Source organism: Dama dama, chromosome 9 (assembly GCF_033118175.1).
Source record: "Dama dama isolate Ldn47 chromosome 9, ASM3311817v1, whole genome shotgun sequence".
Taxonomy (NCBI): domain Eukaryota; kingdom Metazoa; phylum Chordata; class Mammalia; order Artiodactyla; family Cervidae; genus Dama; species Dama dama.
In genome coordinates, this window is record NC_083689.1 from 14,185,162 (window position 1) to 14,201,631 (window position 16,470).

At 40.9% G+C, this 16,470-nt stretch overlaps 1 protein-coding gene across 4 annotated transcripts in view; it reads left to right on the top strand.

Moving 5' to 3' along the window:
• Positions 1-16,470, top strand: part of LOC133061812 (adhesion G protein-coupled receptor E2-like) — a 61,343-nt gene that overhangs the window by 28,917 nt on the left and 15,956 nt on the right. For all 4 annotated transcript variants that reach the window (XM_061150026.1, XM_061150028.1, XM_061150030.1 and 1 more), the window contains one exon: positions 97-332. In XM_061150026.1, coding sequence (XP_061006009.1) covers positions 97-332 — 236 coding nt within the window. The remainder of the gene's footprint in view (positions 1-96; positions 333-16,470) is intronic.

The window sequence follows — 16,470 nt, forward strand, 5'->3', positions numbered from 1 at the left end:
ATACATCAAAATTCTCTCTAGTGGCAAGTTATAGAAGTGCTGGGGCCGTGCTCCACCCAGACAGTCCCTCCTGGTGACACCTTCCTCCTCCCCCAGGTGCTGTGCGCCATCATCGCAGGTGCCTTACACTACCTCTACCTGGCCTCCTTCGCCTGGATGCTGCTGGTGGGCCTGCACCTCTTCCTCTCTGCACGCAACCTGATGGTGGTCAACTACTCCAGTGTCAACAGGTTCATGAAGAAGGCCATGTTCCCTGTGGGCTATGGAGTCCCAGCTGTGATTGTGGCCATTTCTGCAGCATCCAGGCCTCGTCTTTATGGGACACCCACCAGGTAAATTAAATTCCTGTTGGTCCTTTAATGGACCAGAGCCTGGTGGTCCGGAGAGTAAGAGAGAGAGGCTGATAGTGCTTGTTGGTTCTTTAATGGACTGGAACCTGGTGTTCCGGAGAGTAAGAGAGAGAAAGAGGCTGTTATCCCCTGGTTTACGTGGAAAGCCAATAGAGTCCTGATCTTAGGGCTCGCGCTGCTGCACGTAGGCACCAGGCGCCCTCTCGAGTGGGTGAAGGCACAGTGCGCCTTCTCGAGAGGGTCTTAGAAGCCTGGGCAAGAACGTGAGCTCAGCGGGCCTCTGCCCTCCAAGGAATTAGCCAGAAAGAGAGAGAGAGAAGGAATAGAAAGAAAGAAAGACACGGGGACCAAAGCTCTGATGAAGCAAAGGTGTTTTAATCAACATGGCGTGGGCATATATACTGTAGTTATTCTCAGTAAAGATAAAGATTAAAATTCCAGGCTTACAAAACATAAGATGATCCCTATCAAAGAGAGAGTTGCAAACAATCACCTTTTACCATATGGCTCATAAAAAGGAAGAGGGTACTTATCACTGTAATGAGAAATGCCGGGATTCCTCAGCCCCGGGAAAGGCGTGCCTCTCCTCTTAATTCCTGAATATTCAGGAATCAATAAGGGCCAGAGGGTTCCCGACAGATCCAAAACAGCACACAGGAAGCATTTGCTTCCTGACAAATTCCATCTGTTCTTATCTCTCCAGCACAATCATGTGTTGTAGAACAAATGTAGTATTTGATTATGACAGATCATATTGTACAGACACTAAGTAAAAATCCCTAGGGCATCTTTGGTGGAGGATAATAATTAAGGAGAATGCCTTCAACCTCTGTTCATGAAATAAAAAAGAGGAAATCAAAGGAAGTGCTTAGGGCATCATTTAGAAAAATATAACCTGTTTTTTGTCCTAATTCTGTAGGATGTTTCAATCTTTCATTTGTAATAGTAGGACTGATATAAATAATTAAAATAATAGACTGTATCATAATTTAGCATTTACAAGGTGCTTACTTTGTCCCAATGCATTTTTCTAACCATTTTTTAATGTATGGTAATTCAATTAATCCTCATACCAATACTATGAGGTAGACACTGTAATTCACCCCACTTTACAGATAAGAAACCTGAGGCACAAATAGTTTAAGTAAATGCAGAAATGTGCACAGTTTAATTCAGTTTAGTAGGTAGCTGAGCTGAATTCAAATTCAGATTCAAGCTTCTTAGTTTACACTTTTATATTCAGCTTTTAATACTAGACGATGTTTTTGCATTTTTATTGACATATACTACATATATTGTAGGGCTTCCCTTGTGGTTCAGCTGGTAAAGAATCTGCCTGAGATGTGGGAGACCTGGGTTCGATCCCTGGGTTGGGAAGAAACCCTGGAGAAGGGAAAGGCTACCACACCAGTATTCTAGCCAGGAGAATTCCCTGGATTGAATAGCCCAGGGGGTCACAAAGAGTCAGACATGACTGAGCAATTTTCACTCACTCACTGCAAAATTCACCCTTTGAAAGTGTACAAATCAGTGGTTTTTAGAATAGTCACAGAGTAGTGCAGCTATCATCACATTTTTGTTTAATACATCACATTTTGTTTAATCACATCAATGTTTAATATTACATTTTCAACTCCCCAAAAAAACCTCATGCACAGTAAAATTCACTTCTCATTCCTTCTACCAACTCCTCTGCCCCAACCCCTGACAAATGCTTATCTACTTTCTGTCTCTATTGGATGTTTCATGTAAATGCAATTATGCATGTGGTCTTTTTACTTAAAAAACATGTGGATGTTTTTACTTAGCCTGAAGATTTCAAGGTTCATTCATACCATAGTGTGTATCACAACCTCACTTTTTGTTGTTGTTTTTGTTGTTATCATTTTGCAAATAATATTCCATTATATGGATATGCCACATTTTGTTTATCCATCCATCAGCTGATAGACATTTAGATTATTTATCTTTTTGTAAAGCTATTATGAATGAGATCACTACAAACATATATGTACAAGTTTCATTTTTCCTGGTTATATATCTACTCTACAAGTAGAATCCTGGGGTCAAATGGAAGATCTGGTTAGCCTTCTGACAAACCACCACTTGTTTTCCAAAGCTTCTGGACAATTTTACATCCCAACTGGCAATATATGAGGGTTTCAGTTTCTCCATGTTATTATCAATAGTTATATCCTATGTTTAAAAATTTAGCTATCCTAATGAGAATGGACTCATATTTCACTGTGGTTTCAATTTGCAATTTCTCCAATGACTATTGATGTTGAGCATCTTTTCACCTGCTTATTGACCATTTGCATATTTTCTTTAGAGAAACACATATTCAAATATTTTACCTTTTTTTGAAACGTTTTATTTTATTAATATTGGCATTGAAAATACCAGGTAATGCCTTTTCAGAAAAAATGGCATTGTATTATCATAAAGTCGTGACATGAAGCCAACTTTCAAGGAAGAAATGTTTATAGGGTCAAGATGATACTACAAAGCAGAACAAAGCAGGATGTTACTGCAGTCAACAGGCAAAAATTTAATAACTTCTAGAATCCACTCCTTGGGCTCCTTAGAACTGTGTACATATTTCTACACATATTTGAAGAAGATATCCATATATCCATCACTAACAGCAATATACTTTTTGTATCTACCTTATGGGATGCAGTCATCCATCTTAAGTGAAAATGATTTTCACTCTTCTCAGAATAAAAAATCACATCCTCCCAAAGGGCATTATATTAATTACTGGCCTATATCAAGTATTTCATCATTTCTTTGGTTTATTTTCAAACTTAAATATAGTTGATTTACGATGTTGTGTTAATTTCTTCTGTACAACAGACTGATTCAGTTGTATATGAACAAATGCATATATATTCTTTCTAATATTCTTTTCAATTATGCATTTGTTTAAATTGGAGGATAATTGCTTTACAATGTTGTGTTGGTTATGCCATACAACAGTGTGAATCAGCCATAATTACATACATATATGCCACCACCCCTCCTTGAGTCTCCCTGCCTTCCCCCATCCCACCCCTCCAGGCCATCACAGAGCACCGGGCTGGGCTCCCTGTGTTATTACAACAACTTCTTATCAGCTATTTGTTGTACAGATGGTGGTGTATATATGTCAACGCTATTTTCTCAGTATCCCACCTTATTCTTCCCTCACTGTATCCACAATTCCATTCTCCACGTCTGTATCTCCATTCCTTCCCTGCAAATAATTCCATCAGTACTATTCTTCTAGATTCCATATAACTGCATTACTATATGATATTGGTTTTATCTTTTTGACTTACTTCACTCTGGGTAACAGCCTCTAAGTTCATCCACCTCACTACAACTAATTCAAATTCATTCTTTTTACAGCTGAGTAAGATTCCATTGTACATATATATCCCAACTTCTTTATCTATTCATCTGTCAGTGGATATCTAGGTTGCTTCCATGTCCTGGCTATTGTAAATAGCACTGCAGTGAACACTGGGCTACATGTGTCTTTTTAAATTATGGTTTTCTCAGGGTAATTGCACAGTAGTGAGATTGCTGGGTCATATGTTTGTTTTATTTCCTAGATTTTTAAGGAATCTCCATACTATTCTCCATAGTGTCTCTATCAATTTACATTCCCACCAACAGTGCAAGAAGGTTCCCTTTTCCCTACACCCTCTGCAGCATTTACTGTTTGTGGAATTTTGATGATGGCTACTCTGACCAGTGTGAGCTGATACCTCATTGTACTATTGATTTGCATTTCTCTAATAATGAGTGATGTTGAGCATCTTTTCATGTGTTTATCAGCAACCTGCTTTATCATAGGATATTGAATAGAGTTCTCTGTGCTATGCAACAGGGCCTTGTTGTTTATCCATTCCACATGTAATCACTTACATCTCCTAACCTGGACCTCCCACTGCATCCCTCCCCCAACCCCCTCCCCCTTGGCAACCACAAGTCTGGCCACTACATCCACGACTCTATATCCATTTCATAGATAAGTGTATTTGTGTCATATTTTAGATTCCATAGATAAGTGATATCATATGGTATTTATCTTTCTCTGTCTGACTGACTTCTCTAGTGTGATAATTGCTAGTTGCAGCCATGTTGCTGCAAATGGCACAGTTTCATTATATTTGTGGCAGAATAGTTTTCCACTGTGTATATGTACCACATCCTCTTAATCTGTGCCTCTCAGAGACACTTCCTTTTTTCTTTTTTCCTCTGTAAGTAGCATATTTTCCTGTTTCTTTGTATGTTGCTTAGAAGTAGTGAAAGTCTCAGTCATGTCCATCTCTTTGCAACCCCATGGACTATAGAACCCATAGAATTCTCCAGGCCAAAATACTGGGGTGGGTAGTGGTTCAGTTCTCCAGGGGATCTCCCCAACCCAGGTACTGAACCCAGGTCTCCCGCTTTGCAGGCAGACTCTTTACCAGCTGAGCCACCAGAGATATTATAATTATTGTTTAAAACTAGCTGTTTTAATAATACATTGTAACATTCCAGTTATCAGATCCCTCTGCCTTCCAAGGTTTCCTGTTTTTAGTTTGCTGCTGTTTGTTTGATAGTTTAATGACATTCCTAGACTAATTCTATGTATTGATAATTCCCTGCAGTGTGTGGCCTTTTAGTTCTAGTTTAGGTTCTTGTTTTTATTTTTAGTTCTAGGTGCCTATGAGCTCATATCTGGTTCAGTATAATCTAGTGGCCATCCAGTGTTTGATCATAAGATTTCCTTAAATGCCTTGCCTATATGTTTTGCACACTTCCACAAAGGCATCTGAGTGAAAAGTCACACCTTCAGACTTCAGGAAGATTCTTTAACAGTCTGGGCTTTCACTACCTGACTGCACAAGCCTCAAGGTCAACCAGAGATGAGAGACTGTTGTCTTCTTTCTCAGGTCTTCACTGAGGATGGGCATATCCTTGTGAATCCACGGATTTCTGAGAATATTTCAGAGCTTTTCAAAATTCCCCATGTCCCTGATTTTCTCCAATACTTCCTTCTAAATTCACAACTAGTTGACTCCACCTGAGATCATATCTTTGAGGAACTGGAGATGTGATGGTAATTTGTATTGTTTTGGTAATGTCCTAAAGGTGGGCTTTTGTTATGTTCCTCACTAAGATGAGCTGTCACCCAAATCAAAAAACCACCAAATTTGGAGACCAAAGAGTTCCCAGGGAACCAAAATTGAAAAGAAAAAAAAAAAAAAAACATTTATTCCAGTGTTCATTGCAGCACTATTTACAATAGCTAGAACATGGAAGCAATCTAGATGTCCATTGACAGATGAATGGATAAAGAAGCTGTGGTACATATACACAGTGGAATATTACCCAGTCATGATAAGGAATGTATTTGAGTCAGTGCTAGTGAGGTGGATGAACCTAGACCTTAGTATACAGACCGAAGTAAGTCAGAAAGAGAAAACAAAAATCATGTATTAACATATATACATGGAATCTAGAAAGATGGTAGTGATGAACCTATTTTCAGGGCAGCAATGGCTTCCCAGAGTCCGCCTACCATTGAAGAAGACACGGGTTCTATCCCTGAGTCAGAAAGATCCCCTGGAGAAGGAAACTGCAACCCCCTCCAGTATTCTTGCCTTCTAAATCCCATGGACAGAGGAGCATGGTGGGCTACAGTCCAGGGGATCACAAACAGTCAGGCATGACTGAGTGACTAAAGAGCAGTGGAGACACAGATATAGAGAACAGAAATATGGATGGTGTTGGGGGGAAGGAGGCAAGGGTGGAATGTATGGAGAGTGCAACATGGAAACCTATACATCACCATGTCAGACAAGTATATGCTCCTCGTTTCTGTCTCGTCACAACAAAGATTTGGAGTGATGGACATTAAAGCCTTCAGCGCGTCACAGCTGTTGGATCTTGGACAGACCATGTTATAGCTCTTAGACAAATCAGTGTTACAGCTCTTTTATTTAGAAGATAGCAGGCGAATCCCTCCTCGAAGGGTGAGGGCATGCCAACCCAAAGAGGCTAAGAGAAGAGAGTGGAGGAGTGCTCCAGTGCACTGGAAAGAGAGAGTGAGAGAAAGAAAAAAAAAGAGCACATGTATGTGGAGGGGGGAGAGAGAGAGAGAGAGAGAAAATGAGTACACGCACGCAGGGGAGAGAAAGAGAGAGCATGCAAGAGGAAGAGAAAGAGCACACACACTCAGAGCAGGGAGAGAGAGAGAAAGAGCACACACACGTGAGTGGGAGAGAGAGAAAGAGCGCACACACTCAGAGCAGGGAGAGAGAGAGAAAGAGCTCACGCACACAGGGGAGAGAGAAAGAGAGAGAGGACGCGGGGGAGAGGGAGAGCAAGAGAAAGAGCGCACGCATGCGGGGGAGGGAGAGGGAGAGAAATTGCTTTGGCCCCTCCTTTTATACGTTTTTTCCTCCCCCTGGGCCTGCCCTATGCAAGTTGGGCTTAGCCAGGAGTGCTGTTTGCTCTACCTGAGGTCCTCACTCCATTCCTCAGACCTTCCTTTCACCTTCCTTTGTTCTATTCTCGTGGGCTTTTCCCTTCCTTGTCCTTTAGCCACCGCCATTTTTGGACCTTTTCCCTATTCTAACTACCTAACATTCCCCCCTCAAGAGATGGAAGGCCCAATTCTTTGGGAATAGGGGCATCGAGGTCTTTCTGGCTACTTCGTGCTGAACTGGGATGGCCAGGGGTATTGGGCCTCCCCCTCTTGCTAGTCTCAGGCCTCGGAGTCATCATAGCAGTGTCCATCTAAGGGTGAGTGATATTTTCGATGGTCGGCTGTAGTTTTATATCTTTGTTGAACTGGCCCGAATGCTGTAGCTTGTTGACCTGGGCAGAGACAAAACAGGTTAGACAACTGGTAATGCATGGAACAATCATAAGCAGCATCAGTGTGGTGTAACAGGGACTAGGAGGGGCATTAGCCAATTCTAGATTCCCATCGCCAGGGTGGCTCAAGTCCCTCCTTGTTCAGGGATCAGAAGATTTATCTCCTGCCTGTTTTGGAGTACAATCTCTACCAAGCTGTGTTGGCTCTTTAGAGATATCCTGAGAAATCCTGTATGCAGAAACCAGATTTTGGGGGTGTTCATTAGACTGGCACTCATTTGTAGTTCTGAATAGGTATCTGAGATCTCCCAGGGGCTCACAGGTGTATTCAGTGTCCTCTTCTGTTTTCTTCCATGGCTTGACTCGTGAGTACTGAATCCAGGAGTCATGTCCTGGTACCTTGACTGCCGGCTCTTCTTTTCCCATCTAAGACAAAGCTGCTTCCATCAGTGTACCAGGTTTCCTCAGGATGGATCAGAGGATCTTCTGACAATCCTTTTCGGGGTTTTGTCCAGTGGTCCAAGGTTTCTAGACAAGAGTAAAAGGGGAGAGGGCCCTCAGGGGTAGGCAGGAGGGTGGCTGGGTTAAGAACCTCACAAGGGGATATAGTGAGGCCTGGATTTTCCATCAGCATTACTTGATATTACTTGATTCTTTAATCAGACATCCATAAATGGCCTTTCCCATTTAGGAGTTGTTTTACTCGGTGGCTGGTAAAAATAGTTAGTTTGCCCCCAAAGGAGAGTTTTAAAGCATCTTCTATTATGATTGCAATAGCTGCAAGATTTCGAAGGCAGAGGGGCTAGACTTGGGCAGTTGGATCGAGTCTCTTGGATAAGTAAGCTACAGGCTGGGGCTCAGATCCTAACCTTTGAGTTAACACTCCCAAGGCTATTCCTTCTCTTTCATGGACATAAAGTTGGAATGATTTTTCTGCGTCTGGCAACCTCAAGGCAGGTGCCTGAGTTAGGGCCTGTTTTAGTGTAGCCTCTGCCTTCTTTTGAGGAGTTCCCCACATCAGTGGGATTGAATCATCCCATCCCTTTAAGCTTTCATGTAAGGGCTGAGCAATTAGACCATAGTTGGGTATCCAGATTCTACAGTACTCAGTTAGCCCCAGGAAAGCTCACAATTGTTTTCGAGTCATGGGGGAGGGCAACTGGAGGATTCCTTGTACCCGATCAGAGGACAGCCTCCTGGACCCGTGTGTAATCTGAACTCCCAGGTAAGTGACCTTTGTCTTGATCGTTTGTGCCTTAGCATGGGAGACTTTATATCCTCTTTCTGCCAAAAAAGTTTAGAACCTGAATTGCATGTTTTGGGGCATTTCCTCATCTGGAGAGCAGATTAGTAGGTCATCTATGTATTGTAATATTTTCCCATTAGGTCCCAGGTCCAGATCTAGGAGATCCCAGCTAAGGGCCTGTCCAAACAAATTGGAGCTATCTCTAAACTCCTGAGGTAATGCTGTCCAAGTCATCTGTTGGTGTTTTTTCCTGGGGCCTCCCAGTTCAGTTCGGTTCAGTCGCTCAGTCATGTCCGACTCTTTGCGACCCCATGAATCTCAGCATTCCAGGCCTCCCTGTCCATCACAAACTCCCAGAGTTTACTCAAACTCATGCCCATCGAGTTGGTGATGCCATCCAGCCATCTCATCCTCTGTCGTCCCCTTCTCCTCCTGCCCCCAATCCCTCCCAGCATCAGGGTCTTTTCCAATGAGTCAACCCTTCGCATCAGGTGGCCAAAGTATTGGAGTTTCAACTTCAGCATCAGTCCTTCCAATGAACATCCAGGACTTATCTCCTTGAGGATGGACTGGTTGGGTCTCCTTGCAGTCCAAGGGACTCTCAAGAGTCTTCTCCAACACCACAGTTCAAAAGAATAAATTTTTCGGCGCTCAGCTTTCTTCACAGTCCAACTCTCACATCCATACACGACCACTGGAAAAACCATAGCCTTGACCAGACGGACCTTTCTTGGCAAAGTAATGTCTCTGCTTTTTAATATGCTATCTAGGTTGGTCATAACTTTCCTCCCAAGGAGTAAGCGTCTCCTCAGTTCTGTCTCATCAAAGCAAAGATTTGAAGTGACGGACATTAAAACCCTCGTTGCGTCACAGTTGTTGGGTTTTGAACAGACCATGTTATAGCTCTTAGACAAATCAGTGTTACAGCTCTATTTTATTTAGAAGATAGCAGGAGAATCCATCCTCAAAGCGTGAGGGCATGCTAACCCAAAGATGTGAAGAGAAGAGAGTGGAGGAGTGTGCCAGCTCGCAGGAGAGAGAGAGCGAGAGATAGAGAAAGAGTGTACACACACGGCGGGGGGGGGGGGGGGGGGGGGGCAGAGAAAGAGAAAGCGTGCACGCATATAATATAAGACCAAGAGTGATTTCTATCACTGTCTGTCTGTAAAACCTTGAGCAATAGACTTAAGTTCTCTATGTGTCAGTTTCTAATCAGTTACTCGATAAGAGAACTTCGGCTTTTCACTGTTGTTAAAATTAAATTGACTAACTCGATAAGAAAAGACAAATAACCCAATTTAACAATGGACACAACCTTTGGGAGTTGGGAGAGGAGAAAGTCCTAGGACCTCATGAGAACCTCCCCTGCCAAGCCGTGACTCTCCACCCAGATTTGCCACACAAACTATCCCAGGATGGGCTCACTCACCAGGCTCATAGTGGGAACAGCCTCTCACTCCAGACTTGACAGTGCTGGAACTTGAGATAGACTAACCCAGCAGTCTCTGTGGACGTGCTCATTTTTAAAAATTTATTTATTTTAAATGAAACAAAGATTAATATTTTTAATTGTTCTGCCCTTAGTCCGAGTCCCCGGTCGGGAAAGAAAACTTCTTGAAACAATGTGACTTGCAGTAGGGGAATTTATTACTGACTCGAGCCAGGGCCTCTCACCCTCACCAAGTGTCTGAGGATGAAAGGCCCTGAGCCCCAGTTCTCTCGGGTATTTATTAGGTCAAAAAAAGCAGCAGGTAGTTGGCGCAAGTGGATTGGTTACACAGTAGGTAGTTGGCACAAACGGATTGGTTACACAGTTGCAAAGTAATTTTTGTTGGTCCATCGTGGGGCTTTCAGCTTTCCCCTGATAGGTTCCCATTTTTCTGGCTAGGCATATGTTGATTGGCTGGCTCCAGGAGGCCTGATAATTATGTTACCCCAGGAAACCAGGCCTACACCTAATCTAGGCTGCCTGTCATGGCATTAGCCGTGACAGCCTCACATTAATGATAAAAGGTACAATTCACAAAGACAGTAGACATCATAAACCATTACACACCTTACCGACAAAGAAACAAAGACACATAAAGCAAAAACCAGAAGAAATATAAGGAGAAAGAAAAAATATATAATTATAGTGAGACATACTAATATTTCTCTGAGAATACTTTATCAATTGCAGAAAAATAATATAGAAGCATCTTGAATGATGTCTTAATAATTTAAATAAAATAGATTCATATTTAATTCATTTATATTAATCATATGCTACACACATATATTTAAAAGTTTGAATCTTATACATTGTTCTTAGATGTCCATAAGACATAGAAAAACTGGCAAAAAGATAAACATTACTAAATTTCAAAAAGTAAAATTCTTTTTTGTGTGTGTGATTCAGTTATACATGTACACATATAATATTTTTGAAATTATTTTCCATTATAGGTCATTATACAAGATATTGACTACAATTCCCTGTGCTATACAGTAAACCTTTGTTGCTTGTTGCCTATCCATTTTTTTAAATTAGAGATCTAGCTTTCTATTCATACTAAGTCAAGCAAGTGGAATCAAAATGTCATAAATTTTCTAGTTGGGCAAAAATTAATGTTTTTGAAAATATATGTTATACATATCATTTATATATATGTATACAAAAGCTTTTGTACTACACTTGATAAGGGCTTGAGAAAGAATGTCAAAAAAAAAAGAAGAGATGAACAAATTGGAAAACATAAACTAAATGAAATGGGAGCTGTGAATATGAAATAGAAAAAGTGAAACAAACTAGATAAAAGTAAAAGATCCTGATATAGTCCAGTTGTTTTTAAATATAGCTGCTTATTAGAAACATATCTGGAGCTCTGGCAAAAAAAAAAAATGCAATATCTGGGCATTTGTATTTTCCAAATATTCCAAGATAATTCTGATATACATTTGGACTTTGAAAAGTGATTACATCACTCTGTATAATGGGTCAATGTATGGCAAAAACCACTACAGCATTGTAAAGTAATTAGCCTCCAATGAATAAAAATAAATGGGGGGAAATATGATTACAGATTTTTCTAATAAATGCTAGTTTTGGTGATATAGAATTCTATAATTTTTCTGTTGACCAATCATGATACAATAATATTAAGTGAGTAATAGTTGAGTTCAGTCGCTCTGTCATGACTGACTCTGTGACCCCATGGACTGCACCATGCCAGGCTTCCTGTCCATCATCAACTCCTGGAGCTTCCTCAAATTCATGTCCATTGAATCAGTGATGCCATTCAACTGTCTCTTCCTCTGTCTTCCCCTTCTCTTCCTGCCTTCAATCTTTCCCAGCATCAGGGTCTTTTCCAATGAGTCTGTTCTTCGCATCAGGTGGCCAAAGTATTGAAGTTTCAGCTTCAGCATCAATCCTTCCAATGAATATTCAGGACTGATTTCCTTTAGGATGGACTGGTTAGATCTCCTTGCAGTCCAAGGGACTCTCAAGAGTCTTCTCCAACACCACAGTACAAAAGCATCAGTTCTTTGGCACTCAGCTTTCTTTATGGCCCAACTCTCACATCTATACATGACTACTGGAAAAAGCATAGCATTGACTAGAGGGACCTTTGTTGGACTCGTAATGCCTCTGCTTTTTAATATGCAGTCTAGGTTGGTCATAGATTTTCTTCCAAGGAGCAAGTGTCTTTTAATTTCATGGGTGCAGTCACATTCTGCCGTAATTTGGAACCCTAGAAAATAAAGTCTGTCACTGTATCCATTGTTTTCCCACCTATTTGCGGTGAAGTGCTGGGACCAGATGCCATGATCTTAGTTCTTGAATGTTGAGTTTTAAGTCAGCTTTTCTCTCTCCTCTTTCCCTTTCATCAAGAGGCTCTTTAGTTCCCCTTTGCTTTCTGTCATAAGGGTGGTGTCACCTGCATATCTGAGGTTATTGATACTTTTCCCTGAAGTCTTGAATCCAGCTTGTGCTTCATCCAGTCTCGCATTTCACTGGATGTACTCTGCATATAAGTTAAATAAGCAAGGTGACAATATACAGCCTTGAAATACTCCTTTCCCAATTTGGAACCAGTCAGTTGTACCATGTCTGGTTCTAACTGTTGCTTCTTGACTTGTATACAGATTTCTCAGGAAGCAGGTAAGGTGGTCTGATATTCCCCTCTCTTTAAGAATTTTCCACAGTTTGTGTTGATCCACACAGTCAAAGGCTTTATCATAGTTAATGAAACAGAAGTAGATGTTTTTCTGGAATTCTTTTGCTTTTTCTATGATCCAACAGGTGTTGGCAATTTAATAGTTACAGAATCACAGAAGTAATAGATGATCATCAGTTTTCACAATCGATAGCCAGACAAAATATAAAAGATGATTACAATTGCAAACCATAATTGAAACATGATTAATCTAACAATATAAAATAATTACATACAATTTGGGGGGTCAAGCAGAGTGATGTGGTAAGTGGAAGTGTATACCTGGACATGTTTTCATCTGCTCAGCCAGTCTATGTCTTTTGGTTGGTGCATTTAATCCATTTACATTTAAGATAATTATCATTATATATGATCCTATTACCATTATCATAATTGTTTTGGGTGCATTTTCTCTAGGTAGGGCTTTTCCTTCTGTTTCCTGCCTAGAGAACTTCCATTACCATTTGTTGTATAGCTGGTTTGGTGGTGCTGAATTCTCTTAACTTTGGTTGTCTGGAAAGCATTTGACTTCATCATATCTGAAGGAGAGTCTTGCTGGATACAGTATTCCTGGTTATAGGTTCTTCTCTTTCATCACTCTAAATATGTCATGCCATTTCCTTCTGGCTAGTAGTTTCTGTTGAGAAATCAGCTGATAGCCTGATGGGAGTTCCCTTGTATGTTATTTGCTGTTTTTCCCTCATTGCTTTTCATATTTTATCTCAGTCTTTAATTTTTGCCAATTTGATTCCCATGTGTCTCAGTGTGTTCCTCCTTGGGGTTATCCCGCCTGGGACTCAATGTGCTTCTTGGACTTGGTTGACTGTTTCCTTTCCCATGTTAGGAAAGTTTTCAGCTATTATCTTTTCAAATATTTTCTCAGGTCGTTTATCTCTCTCTTCTCCTTCTGGGACCCCTAGAATGTGAATGTTCATGTATTTAATGTCCCAGAGGTCTCTTAGGCTGCCTGCATTTCTTTTCATTCTTTCTTCTAGATTCTGTTCTGTGGCGGTGATTTCTACCGTTCTGTCCTCCAGGTCATTTATCCGTGCTTCTGCCTCAGTTATTCTGTTATGGATTCCTTCTAGGGTATTATTCATCTCTGCTTCTTTGTTCTTTAGTTCTTGTAGATCTTTGGTAAACATTTCTTGTATCTTCTCGATCTTTACCTCCATTCTTTTCCTGAAATCCTGAATCATATTCACTATCATTATTCTGAACACTTTTTGTGGAATATTGCCTACATCCACATCATTTAGCTGTTTTTCTAGGACTTTATCCTGTCCCTTCATCTGGGATGTAACATTCTGCTTTTTCATACGGATTAAATTTCTGTAATGTGGTTCTGTTTTAGTTGCTGTGAGATTTTGTTTCTTCTTGCTTCTTCTGTCTGTCCTCTGATGGAGGAGGCTAAAAGGCTTGTGTAATCTTCCTGATGGGAAGGACTGGTGGTGGGAAAACCTGGGTCATGCTCTGGTGGGCAGGGCCTTACTCAATAAAGCTTTAATACAATTATCTCCTGATGGATGGGGTTGCACTTCCTCTCTGGTAGTTTTTGGCAAGGTGACCCAACCCTCAGGTCTATGGGCTCTATGGTCAGGTTAATCTCCAAGAGGGTTTACACCAAAGGAGACATTTCCAGACAGCTGATGCCAGTCCCCTCTGTCCCTGTGATGAGCCCCTGCTAACCCACAGCTCCACAGGATATCCTCCAACACTAGCAGGTAGTTTTTGTTCAGTTTCCTGTGGAGTCGCAGCTCTTTTCCTTTGAGTCTTGGTGTATGCAAGGTTTTGTTTGTGCCCTCCAAGAGTAGTCTCTGTTTCCCCCAGTTCTGTGGACGTCTTATAATCAAATCCCACTAGCCCTCCCCAGTCAGAGTCCCTGAGGATTCCCAGTTCATTTGTTGGGCCCCCAGGCTAGAAGCCTGATGTGCAGTTCCAAACCTTCACAACAGTGGGAGAACTTCTGTATTATCGTTCTCCAGTTTGTGGTTATCCACCTGGTGGGTATGGGATTTGATTTTATCATGATTGTGCCCCTCCTACCATCTCCTGCAACAACTTCTTTGTCTTTCGGTGTGGAGTATCTTTCTTTGGTAGGTTCCAGAGTCCTCCTGTCTGTGGTTGTTCAACAGCTAGTTGTGATTTTGGTGCTTTTGCAGGAGGAGATGAGCAGAATCTTATCCTCCTCCATCTTGAACCAGAAGCCCTGGACATGCTCCCTTTCACTTGTAGGTCTCTTTTTGGTTGTGACTCACAAAGGCCAAGTCCATTTTGGGTTTGATTCCAGGTCTGCCTCTTCAATTTTTATGCCTGTTTGCTAGTTATGACCCTCTCCTCAATCTGGTTAAGTATTCATGTCAAGTATTGTTCTTCTGAAAACAGAATTTCTGTCTCTAATACCAGGTTCAACAACGATTCCTTGCCTGCTTGCTTAGTCACTAAGATGTATCCAACTCTTCGCAACCCCATGGACTGTAGCCTGCCAGGCTCCTCTGTCCACAGATTTCCCAGGCAAAAATACTGGAATGGGTTGCCATACCCAGGGAATCTTCCTGACCCTGGGTCAAACCTGAGCCGCTTGCATCTCCTGCATTGGAAACCAGATTCTTTACCACTCACCACCATTCCCCAAAAACAGAAACTAGTTTTGAATAAAGATTTCTCCAAAGATAAGTAAATGACAATAAGTGCATGAAAAGGTGTTCAACATCATTAGTCATTAGGAAATACAAATCAAAACCCACAAAAGGACATGTCACTTCATACTCATTCACTTAAATGATTAAAGGAAATAAAGACTGACAATAAAAAAATGAAAAGTTATGGAAAAATTAGAACCCTCGTACATTGCTTGTTGAAATGAAATTAGTGCAACCACTTGTAGAAACCAGTTTCTCAAAAGTTTTGATATGTAGGTACCACGTGACCCAGCAATTCCGCTCTTAGGTATATATCCCAAACATATAAAGAGACATATCCACACAAAAAAATTACATCAATGTTCATTGCAGCATTATTCAGAATACCCAAAGCCTGAGAATGACATAAATGTCCATCAACTGATGAAGGTATACCAAAATGTAACATAGCCACAAAATAGAATATTATCCAGCTATGAAGAAAGACTAAAAATGAATTTTCAGCCATAAAACCAGGTTGCAACATGAATGAACCTTGAAAACATTAAGTGAAAGAATCTAGTCACAGAAAACCACATACTGTATGATTCCATTTATGTGAATATCCTGAACAGGCAGATCCATAGTGACAGAAAGTTGATTAATGGTACCCTGGGGCTAGGATCAGAATTGGGACTCATGGAAGCGAGAATGAGGATTTCCTCATGCTAATGTGAATGCAGTTTCTTTTTGAGGAGTTGAAAGTGTTCTGAAGTCAGACTGTGGTGATGGCTGCACAACTCTGTGACTATCCAGAGATCACTGAACTGTACAGTTTTAATGGATACATTTCATTGGATGTGAAACCATATCTCAATAAAACCATATATTTTTTTTAAAAGCAGTGGGTGAGTTTTAGAGCAGATAAAAAATTAAATTGAATAATGCAAGAAAGGCTCTTAAAACTATGTTAGGTTCAGAGGACTCTCAAAAACTAACACATTTACAGACATCCCTGCTTCAACCCTGTTTATCTCAGGAACGTCTACTCATTGGTCTTGTTTCTACTAAAACATGGTTTCTTTGGGAATCTTCCTTAACCTTCTACTTCCTTAGACCCAAAACTGAGCATTACATTCAAAGATACATTGTCATAACCTCCCTTTTTTATCACTAAATTGTGTATCTCCTGCCAATAT